Source organism: Poecile atricapillus, chromosome 16, assembly GCF_030490865.1.
Source record: "Poecile atricapillus isolate bPoeAtr1 chromosome 16, bPoeAtr1.hap1, whole genome shotgun sequence".
In the NCBI taxonomy this organism is placed as follows: Eukaryota; Metazoa; Chordata; class Aves; order Passeriformes; family Paridae; genus Poecile; species Poecile atricapillus.
Window position 1 is genome coordinate 9,987,051 of NC_081264.1, and position 26,065 is coordinate 10,013,115.

Here is a 26,065-nt window from a genome sequence, read left to right on the forward strand (position 1 = left end):
TGGGGTAATTCTTTCCCTAGAGACACAAGAACAAGCAGGTGCTGCAGCTGCAGTGGGATGTATTTTGATGTGAAATACCTTCAGAGATGCCAACAGCAGCTCCCTCCTCCTCCTCCCTCTGCCTCAAGTGCTCTGTGCAGGAGGGAACCTCAGGAGTGCCCTGGCCCTGCCTGGGTGTGGTGCCTCTCCAGTGTGCCTGTGCCACTGCCATCCGTGTTGCCTCTTGACATGGGCTTTCCAGACTTGCAGGGAATTACCTCCATCCCCAGGGGTCCTGTGGCACCGTGCTGGCCCTGGCAGGTTCTCCCCAGCCCCAGGAGCAGGCAGGTGTCCCCAGGGGCTATCCCTGGTCCTGAAGCAGCCTGGCAGTGGTGTGGTGCTGTGGGTGTGTGCTAGTGGCACAGATGTCAGCCAGGCCCTGCATGCAGAGCAGCACCTGTGGAGACAGGAGTCTGATGCCACAGCCAGCCATGGATGTAAATGTCCCCGTGTCCCCAGCCTCACTGTCCCGAGGAGACAGTTGTGCAGACCATGTCCAGCTGGGCCTTCGTGTCTTCCTGGCCTTGATCCATGGGGATCTTGAGCTCTGCAGTGATTTGCTGGAAGAGGTTCAGCACAGCCAGCCTGATCTGCCCCAGTAGCAGGGTCTTCTGCATGGCTGTGCTCTGGATGTGGGTCCAGCAGGACTCCTGAGGGACAGAGTGAACCCCTGGCCACTGCCCTGTGTCCTTTTGCACCCCAGGCCAGGCCAGGGGGACCCAGGAATCCTGGCTGTGTATACTCCCCATTGCAGAGCTGTTGTTTCTTGGGCATGTGGGGATCCTCAGCTCAGCCCAGAGGCTGCAGCCCAACCCGGTCCCTCTGCCTGGGGCTCTTTGGGCACCCCACATCCCCCTTACCCACTGCAGCACGTCTTGGCGGGCAGCCTCCAGGCGTGTGTGGAGCCGGGCCAGCTCATCCCTGGTGCTCTGGAGCTGGGTGCTGGCCTCCTGACGGTACCGCTGGAGCCGTGCCCTGCCCTGGGCCAGCAGCTCCTGCCCGGCTTCTGCCTCCCGTGCCAGGGCTGCCCGCACCCCCGCCAGCACCCCAAAATGCTCCAGCATGGCCGGCACGTCCTGGAACTGGGCAGTGGGTGACAGCTGAGAGGCCGCAGGGCCGGAGGAACGACCCTTCCAAGGGGCTCTTGGGGACACGCAGGGTGCGCAGGACCCCACGCTCACCTGCCCCATCGTGGCCAGCACGTCCCGCAGGTAGTCCCCGAAGGGCCGGAGGCTCCGCAGTCGGCGGGCCAGGCGCTCCCTGCGCCGCAGCAGCTGCTCCAGCTCCCGCCGCAGCCGGGCAGCCTCAGCCCGCTCCGCCGCCGCCCGCTCCCGCTCCTCGCCCGCCCGGCGCTCCGCCCGCTCCCGCCTGGCCGCCACCGCCTGCGCCGCGGGCACGGGCTCAGCGGCCACCCTGCGGCCAGCCCGGGCCCGGGCCCGGGCCCCAGCCCCGCACCTTGAGCAAGGACTCAAAGCTGAGCACGGCGTCGCGGTGCTGCTCTCGCCTCCGGGCCAGCTGCTGCCGGCGCTGCGCCAGGCGCTGCATCCGCTGCTCGAACTCCTGTGGGATGGATTGCAGGGTGCCCAGAGCATCGCCCCACGCTCGGGCAGCCCGGGTTGCGGCCCGTGGGTAGCTGGGGACGGCCCTGCCGGCAGCCTTGTCCCCGTGGCACACCTGCAGCGCCCGGGGAGGGGACGCTCGGGGGGCTGGGGCCGCCCTCACCTGCCGCTGGTTCTGCAGCTCCCGCTCCGCCTTCGCCACCTCCCGTCTCTTGAGGAGCACACGAGTGGAGGGCGGGAGCGTGGCGGGCTCCCGTGTCCTGCCACGGGCTGCCTGCAGCTCGGCGGGGCTGGGGAGAGAAAGCCTGGGCAGAGCATCCACCACGGGCAGGACTCCCACGGGCCACCGCTGCCCCCGGGGCTCGGCCCGGGGAGCCCGACCCGCTCCCCCGTGTGTGCAGGGATTGTCAGGAGCCACACAGCGTTACCCTGCCTGCATTCATGTTCTTGTGCCCACCCTCGTTCCTGCCCACCCCTCCCACTTCAGCCTCCCCCACTTGGAGACCCCCAGCATCAGTGCTGGTCCCCAGGGAAGGACAAGTCACACCACAATCTCAGCTTTCCTCTTAGAACCCGGGGAATCCCCCTGCCTCCCCCCAGCCCATGGCTGAAGTGCCCTCTCCTCCCTGGGAGCCTCAGATGGGGAAGGACACTGTTCCCACCCACTGGGGACAGTGACACCCATCCTGGCAGTGGCGCCCGGAGGTGGGAACACAAAGGAGATCACGGGGCACGCAGGACATGGTTGCCAACCCTTCGGTCACTTGCCGGGGGAGGGCAGAGGGGTCTCACTCACAGCAGCCGCAGCTTGTCCCGAAAAGCCACTCGGAACCGCTCCTCCAGCTCCGAGTCCATCTCGGCCGGTGCCTCCTCCCCACCCAGGGGCCTGCGGAGGAGCTGGGAGCGGGACAGCCGAGCTGCTGGCAGCACAACAGAGTTGCCAGGGGCAGCCAGAGGCTCCCGCAGCTCCCTGGGGTTTTCCTGGCTGGGCTCCGAGCGCCGCTGCGAGGGCGCGGTGCTGGGCACAGGGAACGCACCAGTGCTGCTTGCAGGGAGGCTCCCACTCTCAGCCCTCAAGCCATCCCATCCTTCCACCCACACTCCGTTCCCTCCAGCCCTCAGACCCAGCTCCAGCCCCTCAGAACCCTCCATTCAAGCTCCATGGCCCTTCAGAGACCGCTGTCCCCACCCCTCCCTGTCCCACTCAGCCTGCCCCAGCTCCCCCTGTTCTGACACCCCAGGGATGGCTCAGCCCCCCAGACTTCACCCACAGTGCAGATCCTGTTTCTCTCTGTGTATCCCAGGAGTGCTTCCCTTCCACTGCATGGGCCATCAGGCCCCCCTGCCACCCCCTGTGTGCTGGCAGGTCCCCTTTGTCCCCCCACATGTGTGCTCATGACCCCATTACCCTACACCCACACTTGACAAGGAACAGATTTAACTCCTGACTTGGACACACAGCAACATCGCATAAGGAATAGGGGAAAAATATTTATAATACAAATAATTCAGCCTCTCCAGAGTGAGTGTCACTCATGTCCTGCCCACACACCCCTTGCTTCTTCCCTTGCCCCAGGACCACTGCAGCCCCATGGTGATTTTCTCCATCCCACAGCTGCTCATGGGGACTGAGCCAGAATCCCACATGGGAACTCGAGTTCATCACAGGCATAAAGTGAGGGGGGTTCCCATTCTGCCTGTGCTGGGTGTCACCTTGTTTTAGGGACACCAACGACAAGAAGGAAAATGGAAGAGGAGAGAAAAATGGAGAAACATGGCTGGGGAAGGATGGAGTGAAACTGTGGAAGGGGCAGGTGGAGAGAGAGGTGGGAAGGCTCTGCCTGAAGTGTCCTGGGACAGGACACTGACAGCCTGTGCTCAGCCACACACAGTGAGGGGCCTGCTTGATGCTGGATTCCAGCTGGAGCTCCGTGTGCTTCCTCAAGGAGGAATAGAAGCTACGAGCCTCGTGTCTCTTGTCTCACTTCCTATGGAGAGACCCCGCCATGGAGCTCGTCATCGTCACCTACACAGGGGACAGAGCAGCAGCATCTCAGCTACAACAGCCATCAGGAATTCCTCCCTCCCTGGCAGCTGCTCTGGGAAAACCCACAGCTCAGCAGGGAGCAGGTGGCTCCTCACCTTCCATGAGGTGGTTCAGGTGAGCAGCCGGGGCCCTGCTCCCACCGACCAGTGCCATGGCCTCGTGCTCGGTGCAGCTGCTCAGGGCCTCCTCAGAGCCCTTCCCCTCCTCATCATCTTCAGAGTCCACCAGCACTAGGACATCCCCTGAGTCTGCATTCCTGGGAACAGCAGAGCAAGCTGGATGAAAGGCTGAGGGGAGCCTGTTCCCTGCCCTACAGCAAGACTGAGTAGTGATGCCATAAGGGACTGGGCTGAGGAATGTCAACTCACCTGAATGCAGCACCTGAACAGGAGAGAAAAGAGAGACAGCATTAGAAACTGCCCCTCTGGGAGTGCCACTGGTTTTACTGGATTGGACAACCCCTGCCAATCCTGCCTCCACCACATCTGTGCCTCCCCTAGACGGTCACTGGCAGTCCCATGCAGAGGCACAGACACGGAGATGACCTGCCCAGACACGGCACAGGCAACCCTGGCTGACTCCAGCACAGGGTTAGGGATAAAGCTCCAGGAAGGAAGAACCAATCCCTACCTCTGAGGCACAGGAGGGGATTGTAGTACAACACAACCCCAGTGATGGTGAGAACAGCCAGGAGGGACAGGACCACCACAGCACCCACGACCCCAACGATGTTCACTGGCTCTGCAGAGAGGGGACACAGCTGGATGAGGAATTCTCAGTGCAAGCCAAAGAGCAGGTGTGCTGTGTCCCCAGGCCCTCCTGCCACTGCCCCACTCACGCTTCACCGTGAGGCAGACGAAGAGCTCCCTGAGCCCCACGGGGTTCTGGGCCTTGCAGACGTAGCAGCCGCCGTCAGTGGCCTGGGAGCAGTTCTGGATGGTGAGCCAGGACACGTTGCCCTCCTGGGCGATGAGGAACCTCCCCCCAGGCTGGATCTCCACCTCGGGCTGGCTGATGTCCCGGAGCCAGCTGAGCCGAGCTGCCGGGGTGCTCTCGGTCACCCGGCACGTCAGGGTCACATTGTCACCCACAAAGCAGGTCTGGGGGGGCTCAGATTCCAGGGAAGGGAGTTCTGAACAGCCCCGGGGGAAAAGAAAACAAAAACAGCAGTCAAGGAGGGAATGGAGGCAATTAACATAACGAGCAATCAAGCTTCTGGCTGATTAATAATCATTAACAGAAGGGAGGCAGGCAGGAGTCTGGGAGTTGAGCTCCATGGGTTTGGCATTTGGCTCACTCAGGAGCCTCCCAAGGAGTGACCTGAGCAGCTTTCATGGTGCTCAGTCCCTTCTGACACCTGCCTTCATATCCCCAGGGAAAAATGGTCTGAGGGCAGCCAGCAGGCAGAGAGAAGAGCAGCCCAGGCATTATTTTCCTTGGGATCAGCAGAGCTCTTGTGAAGTCTTGACAAGCCTTGGAGGATAAATACAGCCCAGATTTTCATCACCCACTCAGATGCCTGAATGGAACACACAACCCTTAAACCCAACCCTACCAAACCTCATCTGCCCACAGCCCCCAAACCACCTCTCACTTTCACACTGGAGTGTGGAAGCTTTCCACAGGTGAAAACACTGCTGGGGTGAAATTTGTTGGGTCCTGAAGATGGGCCCAAAACACAGCTCACATAAAACTCTGCTGTGATGGGTCTCAGCTGCAGGTCATCTGTGCCTCGTGCTGCACATGTGCCCTGCCATGCTACCCCCTGGTTTCCTTGACCTCCTCAGTGCTCTGGAGAGCAGGGAATGACCAGGGTACCCACCTGCCCCATGTTCACCAGCTTCATTAACAGTTTATGGGGCAGCAAATCCACTCACTTATCTCCACAGTGCAGGCAGGCTGCTCCTGCTTCACCACGTGGCTGCCCACACACTTGAAGACCTTTCGGTGGGAGAGGTGGGAGCTGTTCAGCGTCTCCACGTGGGTGTCCGAGGAGCTAGTGGAGCTGATGACCCAGCTGGAGTTCTCCAAATCCTGCCCCTCTTCTCTCCAGTGCAGGGTGGGGTGGGGGTACCCCCCAGGCCAGCTGCAGAACAGCTGCAGCATCAGCCCCGATGAGGAGGTCTCAGCCCAGCACTTTGGGGCTGCCTGTGGTGGATCTGCCAGCAAGGACAGCACGAGGTCAGAAACACTTGCAGGGCTGGAATTCATTTGTCATCATTCCCCTTGAAAAATCTTCCCTGTTTCCCTGCAAGTCTTGCTCCCTGACCTGCATCCCACAGGCGTGCACAGCTGTAAGTGACAGCCAGCAGGGACCAAGAGGGGCTGTCACAGTCCCCATAGCCAAGCCTTGAGGGAGGGAAAATATTATTGCCACAGCTTTATCCAATGAAAATGAGAAAAACACAGCGGGAGAATGAAATCCCACTGCCCTGGTCCTTATGGCACAGTTCAGGGAGGGACACTGAGTCATCACTTGAGAACAAGGCACAGTCCTGGCTCTCTCCCAGCTGCTCTTTCCACACACGTGCTGATTTAACAGCCAGAGGGATTCTGGACTCTGATCCAGGCAGAATTAACAGGCCATGCCCCTGTGTGTGCCTAATGCTGAACAAGACCCCACCAGGAGATCAAACCAAAGCAAGCCCCACACCAGAGGTGTCAGAGGGATGTCTTAGGCTTATTTGGGGGAGCATTTATTCAGGGGACTTTGAAATCACTTGAATTAATTAAAGAAACATCATGGCAAACTCTCATGTGAGCTGCAAGAACACACCTTCCTTCCCAGGGCTTGGCTCTCCAGAAACTGTACACACACCTCAGGTGATCTTTGAAACCACCCAGCTCTGGCAAGAAAGCTCTCTGCAACACTCCCTGTGTCCCACCTCTGGGGAGGATCAAACTGCTCCCAAATCCTGCCTGTGGTTAATAGGGCATCCTGTCAGCCTGAACCGGCAGAAACTGCCCCACGTGGATGGGGCACAGCCCCTGCAGGATGGCCAGCCAGAGCTGTGCTTTCTGTGCTGACCTCAGGAACCGTCTCCTGAAGCCATCAGCTTTACATCCTGAACTCCCAGGCTCTCCCAGCACAACTCTGCCTAAATAAATCTGCTCCCACAAAGTTAACAAACCAAAAGCCTAAGAATGTCCACCCTCCCAACCTCACAAACAACAGCAAAAAGGACCTGTTGTGGTTTGACCCACAGAAGAGCCAACAGTGCTTGCATCAATCCACACACAGATGTGCCAAGGAACCCCTGGAGGTGTGGAACTGCAGTCTCCTTCACAGGTGCTTCCCATCCAAAACAAACACAGAATCACAGCCCAAGGCAGGGCTGCACCTTTGTCCTGTCACTAGAATGTTTACTCTACTGCTTGTGGGGTTTTCAAAGTGCACTTTTGCAAACAAAAAGAGAACTTTTTGGTACCACCCATGGGATGCGTTGAAGACTGTCAGCTGGTTATCCCCACACAAAACCTCTACACATCCTGGGAGGCTCTTCCACAGCAGTGCCAAGTCTGTGTCCAAAATTTGCCCCAGGATTAAATGTTCCACCAACAGAGACTGGTGAAAAAACAGGGCCCTGCTACAGGTCAGAGGTTAAACTTCTAACATTTGCTGATGCTCCTCCTGCTGACCTAAAGCATTTCCAGAAGTCTCCTTCTCACCTATCAAAGGGTATGCCCACATCACCTTTGTCGTATTTAGAAATTAGTTGACACAATTAATTCCAGACTAACAAATGAAGTTCAGAGTGCAGCACCAACACTTGGCACCCTGAGTGTTCTGCCCCAGTGCCCCAGATTTGGGGCTCCCCACTCCTGAGCCCAGTGCCTACATATCTATTCCCTGAAGCAGCCCGGGGTTCAATCCTTCCACACCCCATCTGCACATTCCTTGCTGCAGGAAAAGAATTTTTATTCCTGTAAACTTTGAAGAGGTTAATCTGTACAAAACAGGTGCAGTGTTTACACACAGGTAGAAGGAAGGAACACCCTGAAGGCAAACAGGTCTCATACATGGGAAGAGCAGCAAGGAAGGAAGGGGCCAAGGGAGTACCGAGGGTTAAAATGGAAAAAGCAGCGGATTGTCCCTCTTCTCAGTCCTGAAGGAACCAAGAGTGGCACCAAGCACAGGACCTGTGCTCCCTGCTAATCTGGAGGGAGCTGTTCCCATGGAATACATGAGGCATCAGGGCAAATAATGGTGCAGCAGGAAGGATTAATTGGCTTGAGCAGTTTCCAGCCCAAACTTCCACCTGTGTTCTGAACATTTCTAAGGGAATGAATGGATTAAATAGGGATGGAGAAAGCACCAGAAGACACAGAAGGGCTAAAAGAAGTGGCCTGTGCTGATAGCAGGTGTGCTCTCAGGACACTGCTCCCACATAAAGCTGAGGAATTCCATGCTTCCATCAGTGTAAGACTCCTCAGCTGGTAAGAGTTCTCCCACTAAAAGGATGGCACCGAAGAATAGCACAGCACATCTATCCCATCATCCAAGGGAAAGCAGACAGTGAGCAGCAGCCCCTACCCCAAGGTTTATGGAGACTCTAATCAGCCAGATTTTGAGGCAAAGGGTTCCCATGGAATAGCTACAGAGAATGGAAGATGTGCCCAAAAACTTGTTTATCACCAGCAATGAGGAAGAGACACAGCAAAGACTTGACAGCTGGTAAAAGCTCAGATCTTTTTCCCCTGCAAAAGCCAGATCTGCAACAGACCATTCGGACACACACTGTGGTGCTTGTGAGCAGATGTGAGAGAGATTCCGCACAATAGAGCCGTTTTCACTTTCTAAATATTATTTTTCCACCGAATGAATCTGGGGATGTGGAAGGCTGAGAGGAGGAAGCTCAGCTGTGGGGATGACTTACTGGCCACCACGAGCTGCACCCTGTGCTCGTGGTCCGTCCTGTTCAGCACTTCTCTGCAGGTGTAGTTGCCCTGGTCCTGCACACGCAGCTCCGTGATGCTCAGGGAGCTGTTGTCCACCAGGGAGAAGCGAACGTCCGGGGGGAAGGAGACCCTCGAGGAGAAGAGAGGTGGGAAGAAATGTGGATCCCCTTGGTACCAGACCACCTCGGTGGCTTCCTTGGACACGTTGCGGCATAAAAGGAGGATGCTTCCTCCCACCTGCCCAAAGACCACTTCATCTGTTCCTGGAAGAGAGAAAGGACGGCGTTAGGGATGTAGGGAATGGGCAAAGCCGCCTTCTGCCAGCAAAGACCTGGATATCTGATCTATATCAGCCTTCTGAAGTGCTTGTTAGGGGGCTGCTGAGGGATCTCTGAGATGATTAAAAACATCCAGCGCAGACCAGGATCAGGAAAAGGGACACAGCTCCCTGCTCCCCTCCCCTCAGCCCGCGCTACCTGCGGCCTCCCGGCGCGGCACCAGCCTCCAGACGCACAGGGCGAGGAAGAGCCGCGCGGGCGGCATCCCGCCGCGGAGCTGCATGGCTGTGCGCCGCCGCCACAGCCCCGCGGAGGCGGTACTGCCCGGCCGCCGCCCCGGCGAGAGGCCTGGGGAGGGCGGGCGTGCCCGGCCGGGGGAACCCGCCCGCCGGCGCCGTGAGGGGCCCGTGATGGGGTCGTCCAGCGGGTCCCGCCGCCCCAGAGCCGCCGTCTGGGGCCGCCGCCATCTTGGGACCCCCCCCACCCGCCATCTTGGGGTCACCTCACTCCCCCCTCGGCCGTGTGGGGCAGAGCGGGGCCGGCGCTGCCGCCCGGTGCCAACCATGGATCGGGAGCGTTTGACACCGCTTGAGGAGAGCGGTGTCCCCTGAGCGGTGTCCCCTGAGTGGTGACCCCCACGTCCAGAGAGCTGCTCTAACCCACCCACTTAGAGACACCCCACAAGCAGCGCAGCGAGAAGAGCAGAGATAAAGGGTTATTCCTCTGTGTGACCCCGCAGCAAGAGCCGTAACCACGCAACTATCCTCGGGTTTCTCCAGTACACCTTACACACGGCAGCTTGCAAGCACCAAGCCGTGCGTGAAGCAGAGCGCTGGGACCCACAGGGCTGCCCCACTGGGCCCTGACACATGAATTATTAATTAACCTAATTAGGTAGGGGCGACAGTGCTGGCCCAGGTAACCGGAGCTCGGCCGGCCCCCCTCGGCTCCGCCTGGGGGCGCCATAGTGCTGGCGCAGGGGAGGCCAGCGGTGCGTCTCGGCCAATGGGAGAGGAGCATAGCGGCGTCTCCACCAATGGGAGCGGAGCATAGCGGCGTCTCCACCAATGGGAGCGGAGCGGGGCGGTGCCTCCGCCAAGGGGTACGGAGAGAGAGGCAGCCCCGAGCCGCCGCCGCAGCCACAAGCGTCGCCATGCCGGTGGACCTGGCGAAATGGGACGGGCCGCTGAGCCTCGCCGAGGTGGAGCAGAAGCCGGCGCACCCACTGAGGGTCAAGTATGGCTCCGTGGAGATCGACGAGCTGGGCAAAGTGCTCACGCCCACTCAGGTGAGCAGCGCCCGGCCCTGCGCGCGGGGCTTGGCGCGGCAAAATGGCGGGATGCGGTCGGGCCTCTTGCGCTGTCGCTCCGGCAGCCGCCGCCGCAGCTTCACCCGGTGCGGGGACAGAGAGGAGCGGAGCTTTGGGGGCAGCCTTGCTGCGGGGGCGGCCGTGCCGGAGGAGAGAAGGCCCGTGGCTCTCGCAGCCAGGGCGAGCTGGCACGAATGGCCTTGAACCCGTCGGGTGTCGCTGGCAGCGCGGGTCATGCTGGCCCTGTGTGCAGGGCAGTGGCTGGCGCTGACAGCGGGGCCGGTGCTAACGCGGTCACCCCTGCAGGTCCAGCATCGCCCCACCAGCATCGAGTGGGACGGCTGCGATCCCCAGAAGCTTTACACCCTGGTTCTGACAGACCCTGATGCGCCCAGTCGGAAGGACCCAAAGTTCAGGTAATGGGGATGGACAGCTCCGTGTCTTGTGCGGGGAAAAAGGAGCATCTCTCCTGGGCTGAGGAGCTGGGACTGTGTTCTGCCTAAGGTGCAGCTGTGGGGCTGTGGCTTGTCACAGAAATTGTGTCCCTGCATCTCTCCTTGAGCCAGGGACAGCATGGGGAGGAGCAGCTGCTCTTATTAGGGGTATTCAAAGATCTGTTGTAACTGGAGCAGTGCAGCATTTACTGCTTGCTCTAATTTAGCACATATGTGAGTTGGAATTAGGTCTTGCTGGTGGCAGAATCTTAAATCTGGGACCAGCTCGCCTTCCTCAAGTCAGCCTCAGCAGTGTGTGGAATGAATACCCACTCTCAGAGGTCAGGCTCTGGGTTTCCTGCAGCCACATGGAGCTGGTTTTGGCAGGCTGTGTATCCCAATGAAGCAGTGCCTGCTCTGGGACTGGTGCTGTTTGGGTTTTACAAACCAGCAGTGGCAGCTGTTTGTTTACCCCATGCTGGCAGCCTCATGGAAGAAGCAGCAGCTTGTTATAACAAGGGTCTTGTTATCTGCAGTTCTGCCAGTCTGATTGTTCTTTGCCCTCTCCTTTCAGGGAGTGGCATCACTTCCTGGTGACCAACATGAAAGGCAACAATGTGGGCAGCGGGACCGTGATGTCGGATTATGTTGGCTCCGGTCCTCCCAAGGGAACAGGTCGGTACCTGCAGCAATTCCTCCGTGATGCTGCACGGATCACACCCAGTGCAGAAGGGTGGGGAGGGAAGCCTGCAGGAGCAGGGATCAAGCTTATCCTTCCCTAAGCTCATCATCCTTGTCCAGCTGCGGGGGTCAGCTGGGGGCGCAGGTGGTGACGCTGTCCCTCCCCGCAGGGCTGCACCGCTACGTGTGGCTGGTGTACGAGCAGCCCCAGCAGCTGGCCTGCAACGAGCCCGTCCTGTCCAACCGCTCCGGGGACAAGCGTGGCAAGTTCAAGGTGGCCGCCTTCCGCAGCAAGTACGGGCTGGGGGCGCCGGTGGCGGGCACCTGCTACCAGGCTGAGTGGGATGACTACGTGCCCAAGCTGTACGAGCAGCTCTCGGGGAAGTAGGGCTGGGGCCCGTGGGGCACTGCAGCACCCGTGGCTGGGGCTGGCACAGCGCTGTAGTTCTGTTTTGTTAATGAGTTGAACCCAACTGTCCCGCTCTGACCGCTGGAAATGTCGCTCTGTCGCTGTCCCTGCTGTGTCCAGGCCTGTGCTGATGCCCGTGGGATCCTAGCTAGAGAGCTGCTGATGGGTGTCCCTGGAAGGGCTGCTCCCTCCAAACTGACCTGCTTAAGGGAATCAAAAGCCTTTGTGAAGTAGTGTCAATTCAGGGGGTCTCTGCTGTCTTGGGAGGGCTTGAGGTGGCAGGGCTGTGGGTACACAACCACTTTGGGGTGGGTGCTGGCTGTGGAGACTCCCTTTACCAAGAGAGGAAAGGGCAGTCAAAGGGAAACTTCCTCCCCTTTTGTTTTCTTTCCCCCTTCTACCTTTGGCCAGTGCCTCCACATCACCACTACAGTAGTGAAGGTGCAGCTCTGGGGGGAGGCAGGAGCTGGCCTAGAACACTTCCTTCTGTTCTCTGCTGCCACTCAAAGCTGAGACCACTTTGTTTTGTTCAGTCCTGTGGTGCCCTGCCCTGTGCTCACAGTGCAATTAAAAGCTTCCCAAGGTACTTGGTGTGCTTGGTTGTCTTCTTGGGGGGACGAGGGCAGTGCTCAAGGAGCAGTGGGGTGGTGTTGTGTTCCTGGGATGGGGCTGGACCCTGTGCCTGCAGCTCTCCTGGGACTCCCTGATGCTGGAGGGACACAGCTCAAAGCCATCTTATCTATGTTAAAAACATTCCCACCCTTAGCTCCTTCCCAAGGAATCTCCCCATATTCCCAGACCCATGGAGGCTCCTTCCTTCCAGAGGAGCCCTCATGTAACCCCAGCAGTCAGTCTGGGCACCACCAGCTTTACTGACCTGAAGCCATTTCCCAGCCCAGCTGCAGGTCCCAGGTGTTTCCTGCTCCTCCAGCAGCTCTGCAGTGTGGCCTGGGGGTGCTTCCTAAGTGCCTAGAGCAGAAATGAGCCTTTGGCTGAACCTGATGGCTATAAAAAGGTAAAAAAGGTGAAGCCAATGCATTTCAACTTCATGGAATCAGGAGCCTTCCCTCTGTTTTTTTAAGCTTCTGTATCAAAGTTCTGCAGTGATGTGGTCTGACAAACAGGAATCAGCAACATCCCTGTGAAAACTGGGGATTCCAGAACTCAGGTGGATGCTGCTCCCCCAGGGCAGTTTTATCAGCCCAGCAGTTAAACCATTTCAACAGGATCAATGTTTTTCCAGGAAAACATCTCCAGCTCCTCCAGACCAAGGCCCAGCAGAGTTAAGGTTGGAGCAGTGCTCACAAGGCTGATCCATCCTGGGACTGCTCAGGCTGGGAGGAAGATGTAAAGTAAAAAAATCCATTTCCTGAAAAACCTGCAGTGTCAGGAAACCAAGCCCTGAGCTTCCTGAGGGACACCTGTGGAATGGGACACCTGTGGAATATGTCCCCTCCCCATCCCCACCCTGCACCTGTGCTGGGCCACGAGCCTCCCCTCCCACAATGACACAGCCAGGCATTGTGATGAACACTTTTATTTACAAATATAATTAAAAGCTCTGACAGTTATTCATGCTCTTCCCTGGAACCTGAAAAATGTTTTTGTTGTTTTGTTGGTTTTTTTGTCCTTTTTTTTTTTGTTGGTTTTTTTTTTTAAAGTGCATGCAAAAGAAGTAAAGCCTTTTTTTTTCCTCTTTTTATTGTAAGAAAATACACAGTTTGAAAGTGTGAATAATGCAATATTTATGACCAAGATCATGGGGTTGGGGGTGGACTTGGGGGAGGAACAAAACAAAAAAAAAAACAAACCCCAAAAAACAAATAAAAAGAAAAACTGAAAAGGGCTGGGATGATCTAACAGACAGTGTTGAGCTCCGGAACGGAACTGGAGAGTGGGGGGTGGCTGGAGCAGGGAGGGACGGGGGGAAAGAAGTAAAAAAATTTTTGATCAGAGAAACAGTTAAAATACAATATGAAAATAAGTAAAAGCTCTCCTTAAATTCCTTCTATACACAAAATACACGATTTGACAAAGCCCAATTTGTGCTACTGGGATCCTGTGGGCTCATTTAAGTGTATTCACATTCTCTGCGACAGCAGAAAATGATTTATGATACAATCAAGAATATGCCCAGGGGCCAGGGCTCGTCCCTGCTGCCCCTGGCATGGTTCTCCTAAAAATCACCACGTCGTCGCCCGCCCCTCCCCACCCCCAAAAAAGTAATAATATGTCACCACTGATATGTACAGCACGATTAAGTTCTTTTTTTTTTTCTGTAAAATGTATCAAATTTTTTTTTTTCAATCTTTAATAAAATTTTTTTTTATTATTTAATTATTCCTGATGAATAAATACCAAAAAAATAAAAATAAAATAAAATTATGCAGCAGCTAGTTAAGGTAAGGCTGCGGATTCAGTCTCTCTCCCCCTGGGATCGTAGATATCTTTTAATTATTAATATTTTTTTGCTTGTACTTTCATTGATTGGTGGTAAAATGAATGATTGCTCAGAAGCAACATACATCCACTTGGTGGTTTTTTTATGTTTTTTTTTTTTTGTTTTTTTTTTTCTCCATTAAAATTGTCTCCAAAGTTTTCACTGAAACATTTTTAATCATTGCACAGAGACATCAATACTGTGACATACTATGAAAAGACTGCCAGGAGCTGTCCTGCACCGGGACGTGACGGGGGAAAGGGGCCCCTGATGGATAAGAATATACAGGCACTGGTCCGACACGATGTCAGTAAGAGAGACAGAAAGAGAGAGAGCACGCCCGTCAACATGGGGAATGTTGGGTTTGCAAGTTTTATCCTTACTTTGTTTGCTTTTTGTGGTTTTGTTTTTTTTTTTTTAAATGGCAAAGAAATTTAACCTCATCTATAGTCCTCCTTGGGATATTCTAATGTGACCAAATTCCCAAAGCCCATCCGCAGGCTCTCCATGTCAAATGTCTCAATCTCTCGCTCCTGCCTTTCCAACAGAAACTTGATCCTCTCGCTGCGTTCCTTCTGGAGGGCGGCGAGCTCCTCTTCGATCTGCAACGAGCACAGTCAGCACCCCCAGCACAGCCCCACCCTGCCCGCCTGCCCAGATCCCTCTGGAATGTACCTTCTGTTCCAGGTGTGCCCTGCGCAGCGACACCCGTTGCTCCAGCTTCTGGAGCTCCCTTTCGTGCTGTGCTTCTGTCTGCATCTTAATTTTGCTCTGGTACGCGTTGAGCAGCTCCATCTCCTGCTGGAGTTGCAGTCTCAGGGCTTGGCATTCTGCTTCCTGGGCCTCGTCCAGCCGGAGCTGTGAGAGCATCGGGAAAACAACACTCAGATCCCTGCTGGGAATTCCTCTGCTCCCACACAAGTCACACATGACTCTTTCTTCCCAAAGCTGCTGGTGTTGGTGGCAGAGGGAGAAAGCAGGAAAGGCTTCATCAACAGCAGCTCTGCTCACACTGAGGCAGAGCCTCAGAGATCCAGTCCTAAACCCCAGCACGCGAGGGGAGCAGGGGAAGGACATGTGTTCTGCAGCTCACTTATTCCAAGAGGAGAAGTGCCACCTGATGTGTTACTTGAACAGTTTTTGTAACTCAGGGGCTGGAGAACTCCCCCCAGGGTAATGCCAGGCCCCAGAGCCCCCTGCACGTACCGCCTGCGAGGCCATCATCTCATTGATGCTCTGCTCGTACTGCTCGGCCAGGATGGCGAGCTTCCGTGTCTGCTCGTCCTTCAGGCTCTTCAGAATTGTCTTGTGCTCACTCTTTGGAGTTACTTCCAGCTGGTGATTCTTCAGTGCTTTGTACTGCTTAGTTTGCACTTTGCATGTGTCCTGGAACTGCTTTTTGATCTGCATTTCCATAGCCTGCCAAGGAAGGAACGACGTGAAGAGCGTGAAGGCTTTGGGAATGGAGAGGCTGTGGTACGTCCACATGGGTGGGGTGGTGGGAACCACAGCTCCCCTGTGCAGGCTTCCCACAGGGATTAACCAGCAGCAGCAGCTCAGGCCCTGCTGCAGCCTGGCCAGGAACAGCATCCACTGAGCCCTCCTAGCCCAGGGCACTTCCATCCTCTGTCCCTGCTTCCTGCAGATCACCCAGGCCATCACCTGCCTCCCAAAACACATTTGCTTTTTCACAGCATCATTCCCCTTCCACATCCTTTCCACCTCAACCTTTCACTATGTGGAGGCTACAGATCTGAGAACTAGCAAGGGTGTGACAGTGACAGCAATGTCCCCTCTGGTGACCAGTGACCACAGGGAAAGGCTGGAGCTGTGCCAACCAGGGAGGCTGAAGTTTGGTATCATAAAAATAAATATTTTTATTATTTTTATAATTTTATTATTATTTTATTTTTAGGAAAATAAATACTCTTTCCCCCAGAGGTGCTGGCACTGCCCAGGCTCCCCAGGGAATGGCACCAAGGCTACGAGAGCTCCAGGGGCATTTGGTCAACGCTCCCAGGGATGCCCAGGGTGGGATTGCTGGGGTGTCTGTGCAGGAACAGGGGCTGGACCCCATGATCCCTGTGGGGCCCTTCCCACTCAGGATATTCTGTGACAGTGGGAGAAGGAACATGCCTTTTCCACAGAGAGCAGCTCAGAGGTCTATAAGCACACTGGGGGTGTGCACAGAGCTCACTCAGAGCGCTCTGTGCACTCTCGGGACTCTGAAAGCACCACCCAACCCCTCTCCTCGTCATTCTAAGCTGACACCAGCGAGGGCCTGAACAACACACAGCTCATCAGAAACAAGTTCTGTAACACTTTGCTTAGGACTGGACTATTTTACTTAATAGCTTCAATTAGCACAGCACTTCAAAAACCCTCTGTGAGCTCTGGGCTATCCCAGCCCACAGCTGCCCTTAGCCAGAGCTGCTCTGTGCAAAGCAGGGGATGCAAGGGAGAACACAGGGTGTGGAGAGCAGCGGTCCCACAGCACAGGTGCTGTGTGGAGGAGGCACAGACAGGACAGAGGCTGGAGGAGGAGGAGGAAGGAAAGCTTGCAGCACCTTCAGATTCTTTGGTTGCTGCCGGAGCTCCATGAAATGCTTCCTGTGCAGCTCCCGCTCGCGCCGCTTGTTGTATTCCAGCTGGTTCTCGAGCTCAGTCTGGTGCTGCAGCCGGATGAGGTCCATGCGCAGCTTCTGCAACGTGTGCAGCTGCCGGTACTCCAGCTCCCGCGTGGACTCGTCGTGCCGGATCAGCATCGCGTGCTCCATCTCCTTCTGCGTCCGCTTCTTGTTCAGCTCCTGCACACACACACACGCGGCTCAGCGGGGGAATCCTGGCTGCACAGCCCCAGCTCACGAGGCTGAGGCTCCTGCTCACTGCTCTACACAACAGAGGGACTTCACGTGTCACAGGAAAACACAAACCCAGCAGCACCATGGGGATGCTAAGAGTGACCACCTAATGACCGACCATCCATCCATCCATCCATCCATCCATCCATCCATCCATCCATCCATCATCCATCCATCCATCCATCATCCATCCCTCCCTCCATCCCTCCCTCCATCCCCAGGAGTCCCCAGCAGGTGGCACCAGGACCCCACACAAGCCCTCTGTGCCTGCAGAAATTCTCAGCAGCTTTCAATGAACACATCCCAGGGTGCTCAGGGCTGGGGTGACAGAATTGAGGCTCCTGTCTGCTTTAAATTTCCCTGTGCCCCTGGTGGGTACTGGGAATAAGCTCCCCTCCCCATCACCTGCACTAGAGTGGCCAAAGCAGAGGTCAATGGCTCTAACACCACCTCAGGTGAGAAAATGAACTGCCCAGGTGGGATTTGGCCCAAGGTGCAGCAGGTTTTTAGAATGAGGCTGGAGCCCAAGGCTCAGGGGGTTGTGCAGTGTTCACCAAGAGCTCCTGCACAGGGTGTCCACAGTCCGGGGTTACCTTCCCCAGTCTACAAGCCCAGGAAGGGGAAGACACCAGTTCCCTCCCTGATTCCTGCCAGAATCTGTGTCTGGAGGTGTCAGCCACGCTGTGCAGCACGGAGCTGCCTCCAGCTGTTCCCCTTCAGAGCTGCAGGTGCATCCCTGCTGCAGGCTCAGGTTCCAGCCTCAGCGCTGTGCTGCATCAGCACAGCAGGGCTGCCCCACCCCACACCGTGCCCAGCACAGGAGAGCCCAGTGCTGCCTCAGCCTCACCAGTTTCTGCAGGAGAAGCAAAACCAGGTAATTATTCTGAGCTGCTGCTCACACGTGCTAATCCTGTTGTAACTCTCAACGGGAGCACCTGCAAACCTCAGTCCCTGTGGCTGCTACACCCAGCACAGGTTTGAGCTGAGAGGATGGGGAAGGAAACAGGGCCAGGGTTTCCCTCTGCCCTCTTGGCCCTAAGGGTGTAGCACGTGTTTACACTTAAGCAAAACTCGACCACTGACAGCCAAGATTTAAAATTACATTACAAAATTACTGGTGTGCCAAAATGCCTTCCCACTGGCACAAAGGCAGGTGGGGCACTGAGCAGGCAGGAGGGAGCTGTGGCACGTGTGCCTTCATCCCAGGACAGATCAGCCAACCTCTCCCAAGCCCATTCCACACCTGATTTCAGCTCACACAGCATAATCACACACTGTCCTTCCACTTCCCTCAAACACTTTCCCATTTGCACACAAACAACATCCATGGTTAGTTAAAATATGGAAAACACATTTTGGAAGTGTTATTTACTTCAGGTGATCCAGGTAGTTAGTAATGGCACATTTGAATTAGTAGGGATGTAATTTTCAGGGAATAAAAACTCAGACTATTCTGAAAGTTAGGTCTCTCATAAGAGCTTAAATGCAGGAGGTCAGAGGTGTGTTCCTGGTTAAATGCCATGCTAGGTAACTCAACTCTCTCATCCCTGCCCACAGAGCTGACATGACCTAATAAAGGTGCTCAGATCTGAATTTTTGGAGTCAATTGTTTTCAGGGTGCCTGGGTTGAGATACCTGGATCTCAGCAAAGCAGCTTAGCAGCTCCAGGCACATCTGGACCCAAGGGCAGCAAAGCTCTGAACAAGTACAAAATATACTGGAAAACCTGAGGGTAGCAGGCCAAGCACAACTGGAAACTTTTGACCACTCTTCAGTCAGTTCTCACTAAAACACCCTCTTCATCTGACAGTTTTTAATCCAAAAATAACATCAATGAAGAACTCAGATACCACAGTGATGGCCACAGGAACATCTCCAAGTGGAAATACTTTCTCCAAAGTGGTGTTTGACCACAGGCAGCCTTGAGGCAACGGGCAAAAACCAACGAGGGGAAGCAGGATGTGAAAAGTTGCTCCTTGACATCCCAAATATCCCCACCCCACAGCTCTCCCTGACCCTCCCCACAGCCCTGACTGGGGCAGGACCCCCAAACCCAACACTCAGGAGCTGGGATGAAGCATCAGGCACAGAGGAGGGGCCCACAGGGTGTTTCTGTCTGCAGTCAACACTGCCATCCCTCAACTGGGGATGACTTTGCAACTTTGACTGCATCAAAGCAGCCCCAGCTGCATGGAAAACCATTCCTAAAACTTTCTTACATTTTTCTCAGCTCTATTTAGCAGCTAGAAACATGAAGACCTAATTTCAGCCAAGACACAAAGCTAAGGCAGTTAAGGAAACGCTGGGAGAGAAGTGAGGAGTGCCATACTTCCCGAATGTTCTGCTGCTCCATCTCGTGCCTCTTGATCATCGTTTTTCTCTTGAAGAAACGGCAGTTTTTGTCGTAGTAGAGTCTCTGCTGGCTGAGAAGCTGGGCCTCCTCTTCAGCCTGTGTGTGCTGCAGGTTCTCTTTGTGTTTGGATATCCTTTCTTGCTTCTCTTTCTTGGGCGTGCTGTGGTCCTCATTCATTTCCTGCAGGGTCAAAACAAGGCTTCCCTTAGCACCACAGTGACACAGGACCTGGGGGACCTTCCTGGCTCCTCCTCTGCCATTCAGTTCATGGAAGGACACCAAAATCCTACTACAAAACCAACAGAACCAGACCTATCACCTGGCCATGCTCAGCCCTGCTGCCCCTACAGCTGTACCAGGACCCACACCGAGAGTAGGAGGAAAAGTGGCCACCAAGCTCCTTGATAAACATTTTCTGACCTTTACCTTGACAGCAAATTATTTTTGCAATGTGGTGGAGACACCATTTAAATAATGCATTTTGACACAAATAAGCTACATATGAAGTTACTTCTCTTCCTAATTTATGTAAGTGATCACAGGGCTTTTAGTCAAGGGACATTGAATGGCTGCTCTGATTACTTGGAAAAAAAAAAAAAAGATGAGGAGAAAGGGGAAGAAGAACTCACTGTGAAGTCCCATTTTCCCTCATCACCCTTGGTTTCAAAGATTCTGCTCTACAGCAAATTGTGAAGGCACCTGTAGCCACCCTCACAAATTGTTCTGGAAATGCTGCCAGATGCTCCCAGTTCCTGAAAATTCACTTGCTGAGAATCCAAATTTGCTTCCAAGCCTGACAATATCCCTTAAACCCGTGGGCTGGCCCAGGTCTATCAAAAGGAAAAGGTTTATCAAAAGGAAAGACTGGTTTGTGTTCATTCCACACCCCTTCAGCCCCAGAAATGAGGGTTTCTTGCCTCTTTAATCTTTTCCTTGCAAAGCTTGTATTGTTTCTTCTGACTTTCTAAAAAGGTCGCCAGGTCTTTCTTTTGCTGAGCCAAAATCTGTTGCTGGAATTTCTTTTCATCTGCTGCAGCTGCCTTTGCCTGCAATGTACAGAGAGGGGGGAAAAAAAAAAAAAAAAAAAAAAAAAATAGAGGTGAGTGAGCAGGTGCAGAACCCAGCACAAATCAGTGTTGTGGTTCTTGGTCAGTCATTTTGGTGACTGTGCTAGACAAAGCCACGAGTACTCAGCCACAGGAAAGCTGCTTGCACAGAAAATGCTCAGGTAAGTCTGAGGGCCTCCCTGTGCTCCTCATCTCCCCACCAAAACCACCCCAGAGGGCACAACCACATCAGTTTATTATGTGGATTAATGTGCTGTTTATAGACTGAGTGACAGTTTTGTCACCCCCTCAGCTGAGGTAAAGCTCCCCCCAAGGTCCCCACAGCCCCTTTTCTGCAGCTGTGGCACTGGTGGATGCCAACAGAGTGCCCATCAGCCAGAAAGGTGACTCAAGGCTGCTTCACTAGGGGCACAAGGTCACAGAATCACCAGCTTGGAAGAGATCTCCAAAATCATCGAGTCTAATCCATGCCCTAACACCCCACTGAGTACCACATCCAATCCTTTTTTAAACACATCCAGGGATGGTGACTCCACCACCTCCCTGGGCAGATCATTCCATTACTTTATCACCCTTTCTGTAAAAAACTTTTTCCTAATATCCAACCTAAATTTCCCTTGGCACAGCTTAAGCCTGTCCTCTCATTCTGCACCTCAGGCCACGCGTTTGAGCAGCAACTCCCACAGCCCCCTCTGGAGACCTGGATTCTCCTGTCCCTCAGATCCTCAGCTCCCTGCACTCACCTCCTTCTCCATCACAGCCACTTGCTTCTTGGCCAGCTTCTCCAGCTCAATGGACGAGTTGTTGGCGTGTGTCTCCACCTCCTTCTGCAGCTTGAGGCGGTGCTCGTCCATCTCGGCCTTCAACTTGTTCTCCAGGGCGATCAGCTGCTTCTGGTGCTGGCGCCGCATCCGCTTATATCCTGACATCTGTTCCCGCAGCTCGTTCTCCTGCTCATGCTCATGGATCTGTCTTGTAACCTGGGGTTGGGAACAGGGCAACAAATGCTCCATGGCCTTGCTTCCCACACAAGCTGCTGCCATGCTGGCTGCTCACTGGAACCCAGGCCCTGCTCTGCTGTGCTCTCAGAAATCAACAGGGTTCAGAGGTGCCACAAGGTTTCTCTCTCATAACTTTTAGCCCCTGTCTTTTCCTGAGACTTTTATGTGTTTTCAGTAACACAGCAGAAAATGCCATATTGCAAAAGAAGGAAGGGACTGGTTACTTATCACTCCAGGACACACTGGAGGAGATCTGGAAACAAAGGTGGCTGGTGGACAACGTTCTTCAGACACCAGGGACAACCTTATTGAGACACAGGGCTCAGAACCTGAGGGTGGCCTGGACTCCCAAGATACAGTCAGAAACCCCCCCAAGCCACCAGTTCTTTCCTTCCTCCTCAAGTCAACCCCATGCCAATTCAATCCTTCAACATCTATTTTCTGCTAGGAGGAGCCTCCTTCAAAATTTCCCCTTAAAATCCAAGATGATGACAGACTGAGCTCATTCCTTCCCAGAATTGAAAGTTTTCTAACAAGGGAATGCTGTTCTGGAACTGTGTGCTCTTAACAAGATTGATCAGATGGTCTAAGCAGATTTTAAACCCTGCTCAGCTGAAACAAACTCCCAAGTTCCACATTCATTTCCATGCCCAAGTGTATCCATGTGAAAGGAAGAAAAAAAACAAAACCCAACAGGCTGTGCCAAAAATGTTCAGAAGAAAATGCAAATGATGATGCTTCCATTTCAAAAGAAGAAAAGTGTCCAAGACTGGTTATTTTGTTGAAGACAGTCTCAGGAACTTCACTTATGAAAATCTGCTGATCGTTTATATGACCTGAGAACCAAAAACTTGGTATGTGTGTGGAACTGCAGCCCCTGATTCTGTACAAGGAGACCGAAGTGTGAAGAGCTCAGTCCTTTGAAGGTGATCACTGAAACTTTATGAACCAAGAGTCCCTCCTGCAGCCTGCCTTCCTGATGGATTCCTCCACAGCAGCCCAAAAAACTGGCCCCTACTACAGCGCTGTTGTCATTTGAAGGCAGTTTTGTGGAGGTTTCTGAAGTTCAGACAAAGGATGGGATACACCTAGAGAGCTGGGAAGGCTCACAAGGACAGAAGAGCAGCTGCTTCAGGGAGCTGCCATCCCAGTGCACTTGCTGGCTCCAGGGCTGGGAGGTGACAGGAAGCCACATCAGAGCTCCAAAATGAACAGGTGAACACCCTGACTGAGGTCACCCGAGGCAGGCAGCAAGTGCCACCTGTCTCACTTCAAGTGACTCCCAACACCTGGGAGGAGTGTGAAGAGGAACTTAGGAAGAGCCTCCCAAAGACTGCAGAGCCAGAGAACCAGCCTGAGCACAGCACTGTCAGACTCAGCTTGATCACTTCAGTGAGGCCGAGTATCCACCACGAGCTGATGATGATGGACAAACCACCTCCTTCCTACAGGAAATTACAGAATGCCATTTTGGAATGGGCTGGATTAAAAGTACACTGACACCTCAGCAACTGCTGTAACAGAGCAGCCTGTAAATGCTTGAGACCCAAACAGATCTAAGGCAGGCACCAGGATTAGGTGGGACTGTAGGAATGACCACAGAAACACAAACACCGTGTGAGCCCTGACTTCTGCTACAGCTCAAAAAGCTTTTGGTTTTTCCAAGTGTACCAAGGACAGCCACACTTGGAAGAAGTTGGGAAGTGTTCATAGGAACTTGCACATTTCAGTCAAGTCCAGCAAGAATAAGATCTCTGCCAGAAGCAGGTAAGGAAGATTTCTCTGAGAATCCAAGTTAAGGGGAAGAGGCAGATGCCAGGTAAGACAGGCAGACCACCAACACTTCACACATGCCACTGACAACGTTCAGTGACATCCAGCTGGGAGAGAACAGCCTTGGTCAGGCACTTGAAGAGAAACGGAGATCTGGGAGCCACCAGCAGTACAAGATCTTCCTGGATGTGCTATTTTTGGGGCCCAGCCCTTTTGTGAGCAATGGGAGGTTCTGCACGGCACACTCCGTTCCCAGACGTTGGCAGAACAAAGCAAGCAGCAAAAGCCTAAGAAAAAATGGATCTAAAGATCCTCCAGCAACTTTGCCAATCTCCTCTGGTCTGATCTCTAATGAGATGTAGAATGTGCACTTGTTTTATTTACAGAAAAACTCATTAACTTTCATCCTTCTTTTTTTCCCTGCTCCTCTGCACCCCATTTCCAATTTTGCTCAGCTTTATCATGACAAGAATTCCATCTTGGAAAGATTTCCCATGAAATCTAGGATATTTATCCCTAACAATAGGATGCAATTGCTAATTACAAGCCTAGCTGATAAAGCCTTCCAGTCACAACAGAAGATGAGACATTAAAAAGTCAGAAGAACACGAAAGCAGTGCCTCATGCTAAAGATGAGAGAGGAGAGCAGCAGACTTGGTGGACATCTCGTGGATTTAATGTCCCCATTCAGCAAGCTCATGACAGACTTCATTTATCACCTTCATCTCCAGTCAAGTCCAACACTCCTCAGGACACTCTTCAAAGACAAAGCCTGCACATGGTGATCTCAGGGATGGGAGAATGTGGAAGAAATGAACATGAGTTACTGTACATGCCCAGTTCAGTACCAGAGAAGTCCTTCAGACTATGAATGAATAAAGGATTATGGTTTTAAAGATTAAGCCCCTAATGAATGAACAGCTCCAGCAACCATTTTAACAAGAAAATTTGGGGATGTTCCAGTAATCACCTTTCTGGTGCTCTTAGACAAAGACTCTTGGGACTCCATGCACTATTTGGAATATCCTGAGTGGGAAGGGCCCCACAGGGATCATGGGGTCCAGCCCCTGTTCCTGCACAGACATCCCAGCAATCCCACCCTGGGCATCCCTGCCAGCGCTGTCCAAACACTCCTGGAGCTCTGGCAGCCTCGGGGCCATTCCCTGGGGAGCCTGGGCAGTGCCAGCACCCTCTGGGGAAGAACCTTTCCTGATATCCGAGCTCAACCTCCCTGGCACAGCCCCAGCCTTTCCCTGGGTCCTGTTCCTGCTCACAGGGAGCAGAGATTGGAGCTGCCCCTCAGGAAGAAGTCCACAAACATAACCCCACAGATTATCATGAGGCAAAAGGTGCTAACTACAAAATAAATTTGTTCTCCATATAACCAGGAAACATCAGGATGCTTCACACCAGAAAGCTGCAGTTTCCTGGAGCTCTCCCTGCAGCACACAACAATCAATCATGTCATCAGGAGAACCAATAACCTGTATAAACCAGAACAGCTTTTATTAAGGTATGACATTTTCTCAGTTTCTTATCACTCTGCATCTTTGGCACACACAGAACTGAGAACAGAGATGTCTTTTCCAACCTACTCCCACAGGCAGTTCATTTGCCATAAAATCCAAACTTTCTTTCACCCCTCCAAGATTTTAGCTTTACGTAAGGAAGTTGAGCTCACAACTTCTCCTCCAAACCAGCAGCTGTTTAGAGTTCCCTTTTCTACACTGTTTATCCAAGATAGTGAGCCCTCTCCTAAAGGACAGCAATTCTCACCTATCGACAACCAAAATTCTGAGCTCCTCAGTGCTGGAGGAAGCAGAGCTCTGAGTAAAACACTGCCAGCTGCTTCTCACAGCAAGAGGAGATGAGAAAGAACAAGTCCAAAATTTTAGAGGAAAGGTTTACAAAGGCAGCAGCCAGATGAGTCCATTGGGAGAAACTCAGCCCTTTGGAATAAAACATCAGTGCTTCAGCAGAAGAGGGTGCAAAGTACCTGGTTCTGGAGCCAGGCTGCCCTGGTGCCATTTTCCTGGCCACATCCAGGGAATCCTGCTCACATGGACACAGACACTTGGCTCTGCAGGCCTCAGATGAGATCACATCGTTCTTTTGCTGGCATTTGGATTTCAAAGAGAACACCAAGGCCCTTGATAGAGTCTTCACTGTCTGATCTTTCTATGAAATGAGATGTCAGATGTGAGGGAGGAATCCTTCCCTGAGAAGGTGGGCAGGCCCTGGCACAGGGTGCCCAGAGAAGCTGTGGCTGCCCCTGGATCCCTGGAAGTGCCCAGGGCCAGGCTGGATGGGGCTGGGAGCCACCTGGGATAGTGGGAGGTGTCCCTGGCCATGGCAGGGGTGGAATGAGATGAGCTTTAAGATCCTTTCCAACCCAACCCATTCTGGGATTCTATGAAGTTTTAACTACTTGATCATTGCCTTTGAAAACTGTAAAAGCAGCTGTTGAGGAGATGCACGAGGCAGGGAGGACCTAAGGGGTCAAGCTTAAAAGACACCCACAAGTGCAGATCAATGCATCTCTGAGAGATTCAAAAAACAGCTTTCCCTTGAAATGTGGAGAGGTGCAGTCTCATCAACATGCAGAACCTCTGCCCTTCTTTTCAAACAACAGCTTGCTGTGTTTCAAGAGATTTCTGGTTGTAACTTTTAATTTATGGATCACTGATAATCTGTGAAATAATATGGAGATGTAGGCACCCAGCCTCCATTTCAGATGGCAACTTCTACTCCAACAGCAGAAATATGCAGGTCATTTTCCACCACTGTTCCAGGTGAGTGATGGTTACTGTTACCACACAAAACTGATCAAAGAGAAAAGTGGTGCAGAAGAAAATGACTACTAAAATTGCTGATTGAATTATGACCGAAGTTAAGCTCCTTCATCTTTCTTACCC

General features: G+C 53.6%; 4 protein-coding genes across 10 annotated transcripts in view; 1 reads left to right on the forward strand and 3 right to left on the reverse strand.

The window, feature by feature from the left end:
• Positions 1 to 103: 103 nt before the first annotated feature.
• Positions 104 to 2,817, reverse strand: CFAP73 (cilia and flagella associated protein 73). The gene is made up of 7 exons (XM_058851780.1): positions 2,395 to 2,817; positions 1,762 to 1,888; positions 1,495 to 1,599; positions 1,221 to 1,421; positions 900 to 1,121; positions 531 to 689; positions 104 to 436 (listed from the first exon to the last, which is right to left on the reverse strand). Exons 1-7 carry the CDS (start codon positions 2,748 to 2,750, stop codon positions 341 to 343), a joined length of 1,266 nt encoding a protein of 421 aa, XP_058707763.1. The 5' UTR covers positions 2,751 to 2,817; the 3' UTR covers positions 104 to 340.
• Positions 2,812 to 9,402, reverse strand: VSIG10 (V-set and immunoglobulin domain containing 10). Its single transcript, XM_058851973.1, has 8 exons — positions 9,021 to 9,402; positions 8,523 to 8,807; positions 5,523 to 5,804; positions 4,484 to 4,777; positions 4,276 to 4,386; positions 4,014 to 4,026; positions 3,741 to 3,901; positions 2,812 to 3,624 (listed from the first exon to the last, which is right to left on the reverse strand). The coding sequence occupies exons 1-8, from the start codon at positions 9,385 to 9,387 to the stop codon at positions 3,587 to 3,589; spliced, it is 1,551 nt and encodes a 516-aa protein (XP_058707956.1). The 5' UTR covers positions 9,388 to 9,402; the 3' UTR covers positions 2,812 to 3,586.
• A 504-nt stretch (positions 9,403 to 9,906) lies between these two features.
• PEBP1 (phosphatidylethanolamine binding protein 1) lies at positions 9,907 to 12,241 on the forward strand. Its single transcript, XM_058851981.1, has 4 exons — positions 9,907 to 10,110; positions 10,438 to 10,547; positions 11,140 to 11,240; positions 11,417 to 12,241. The coding sequence occupies exons 1-4, from the start codon at positions 9,976 to 9,978 to the stop codon at positions 11,632 to 11,634; spliced, it is 564 nt and encodes a 187-aa protein (XP_058707964.1). The 5' UTR covers positions 9,907 to 9,975; the 3' UTR covers positions 11,635 to 12,241.
• Positions 12,242 to 13,176: 935 nt separating this feature from the next.
• Positions 13,177 to 26,065, reverse strand: part of TAOK3 (TAO kinase 3) — a 75,650-nt gene continuing 62,761 nt past the window's right edge. For all 7 annotated transcript variants that reach the window (XM_058851961.1, XM_058851956.1, XM_058851959.1 and 4 more), the window contains 7 exons: positions 21,120 to 21,356; positions 20,227 to 20,355; positions 19,286 to 19,489; positions 16,663 to 16,902; positions 15,302 to 15,514; positions 14,771 to 14,953; positions 13,177 to 14,697 (listed from right to left, as the gene is read on the reverse strand). In XM_058851961.1, the coding sequence (XP_058707944.1) occupies positions 14,536 to 14,697; positions 14,771 to 14,953; positions 15,302 to 15,514; positions 16,663 to 16,902; positions 19,286 to 19,489; positions 20,227 to 20,355; positions 21,120 to 21,356 (1,368 nt within the window). In that variant the 3' untranslated portion in view covers positions 13,177 to 14,535. The remainder of the gene's footprint in view (positions 14,698 to 14,770; positions 14,954 to 15,301; positions 15,515 to 16,662; positions 16,903 to 19,285; positions 19,490 to 20,226; positions 20,356 to 21,119; positions 21,357 to 26,065) is intronic.

Excerpts from the sequence above, each read along its gene's own strand:
- CFAP73 (XM_058851780.1), bottom strand. The coding sequence starts at position 2,750 with ATGGAGGGTTCTGAGGGGCTGGAGCTGGGTCTGAGGGCTGGAGGGAAC. Across the intron at positions 1,422-1,494 it reads GCTTTGAGTCCTTGCTCAAG|GCGGTGGCGGCCAGGCGGGA; the intron begins GTGCGGGGCTGG and ends CCCGCGGCGCAG. Across the intron at positions 690-899 it reads GCCAAGACGTGCTGCAGTGG|GAGTCCTGCTGGACCCACAT; the intron begins GTAAGGGGGATG and ends TCTGTCCCTCAG.
- VSIG10 (XM_058851973.1), bottom strand. The coding sequence starts at position 9,387 with ATGGTTGGCACCGGGCGGCAGCGCCGGCCCCGCTCTGCCCCACACGGC. Across the intron at positions 8,808-9,020 it reads GCCGCGCCGGGAGGCCGCAG|GAACAGATGAAGTGGTCTTT; the intron begins GTAGCGCGGGCT and ends TCTCTCTTCCAG. Across the intron at positions 4,778-5,522 it reads TGCCTGCACTGTGGAGATAA|AACTCCCTTCCCTGGAATCT; the intron begins GTGAGTGGATTT and ends GGGGCTGTTCAG.
- PEBP1 (XM_058851981.1), top strand. The coding sequence starts at position 9,976 with ATGCCGGTGGACCTGGCGAAATGGGACGGGCCGCTGAGCCTCGCCGAG. Across the intron at positions 10,111-10,437 it reads AAGTGCTCACGCCCACTCAG|GTCCAGCATCGCCCCACCAG; the intron begins GTGAGCAGCGCC and ends TCACCCCTGCAG. Across the intron at positions 11,241-11,416 it reads CGGTCCTCCCAAGGGAACAG|GGCTGCACCGCTACGTGTGG; the intron begins GTCGGTACCTGC and ends CCCTCCCCGCAG.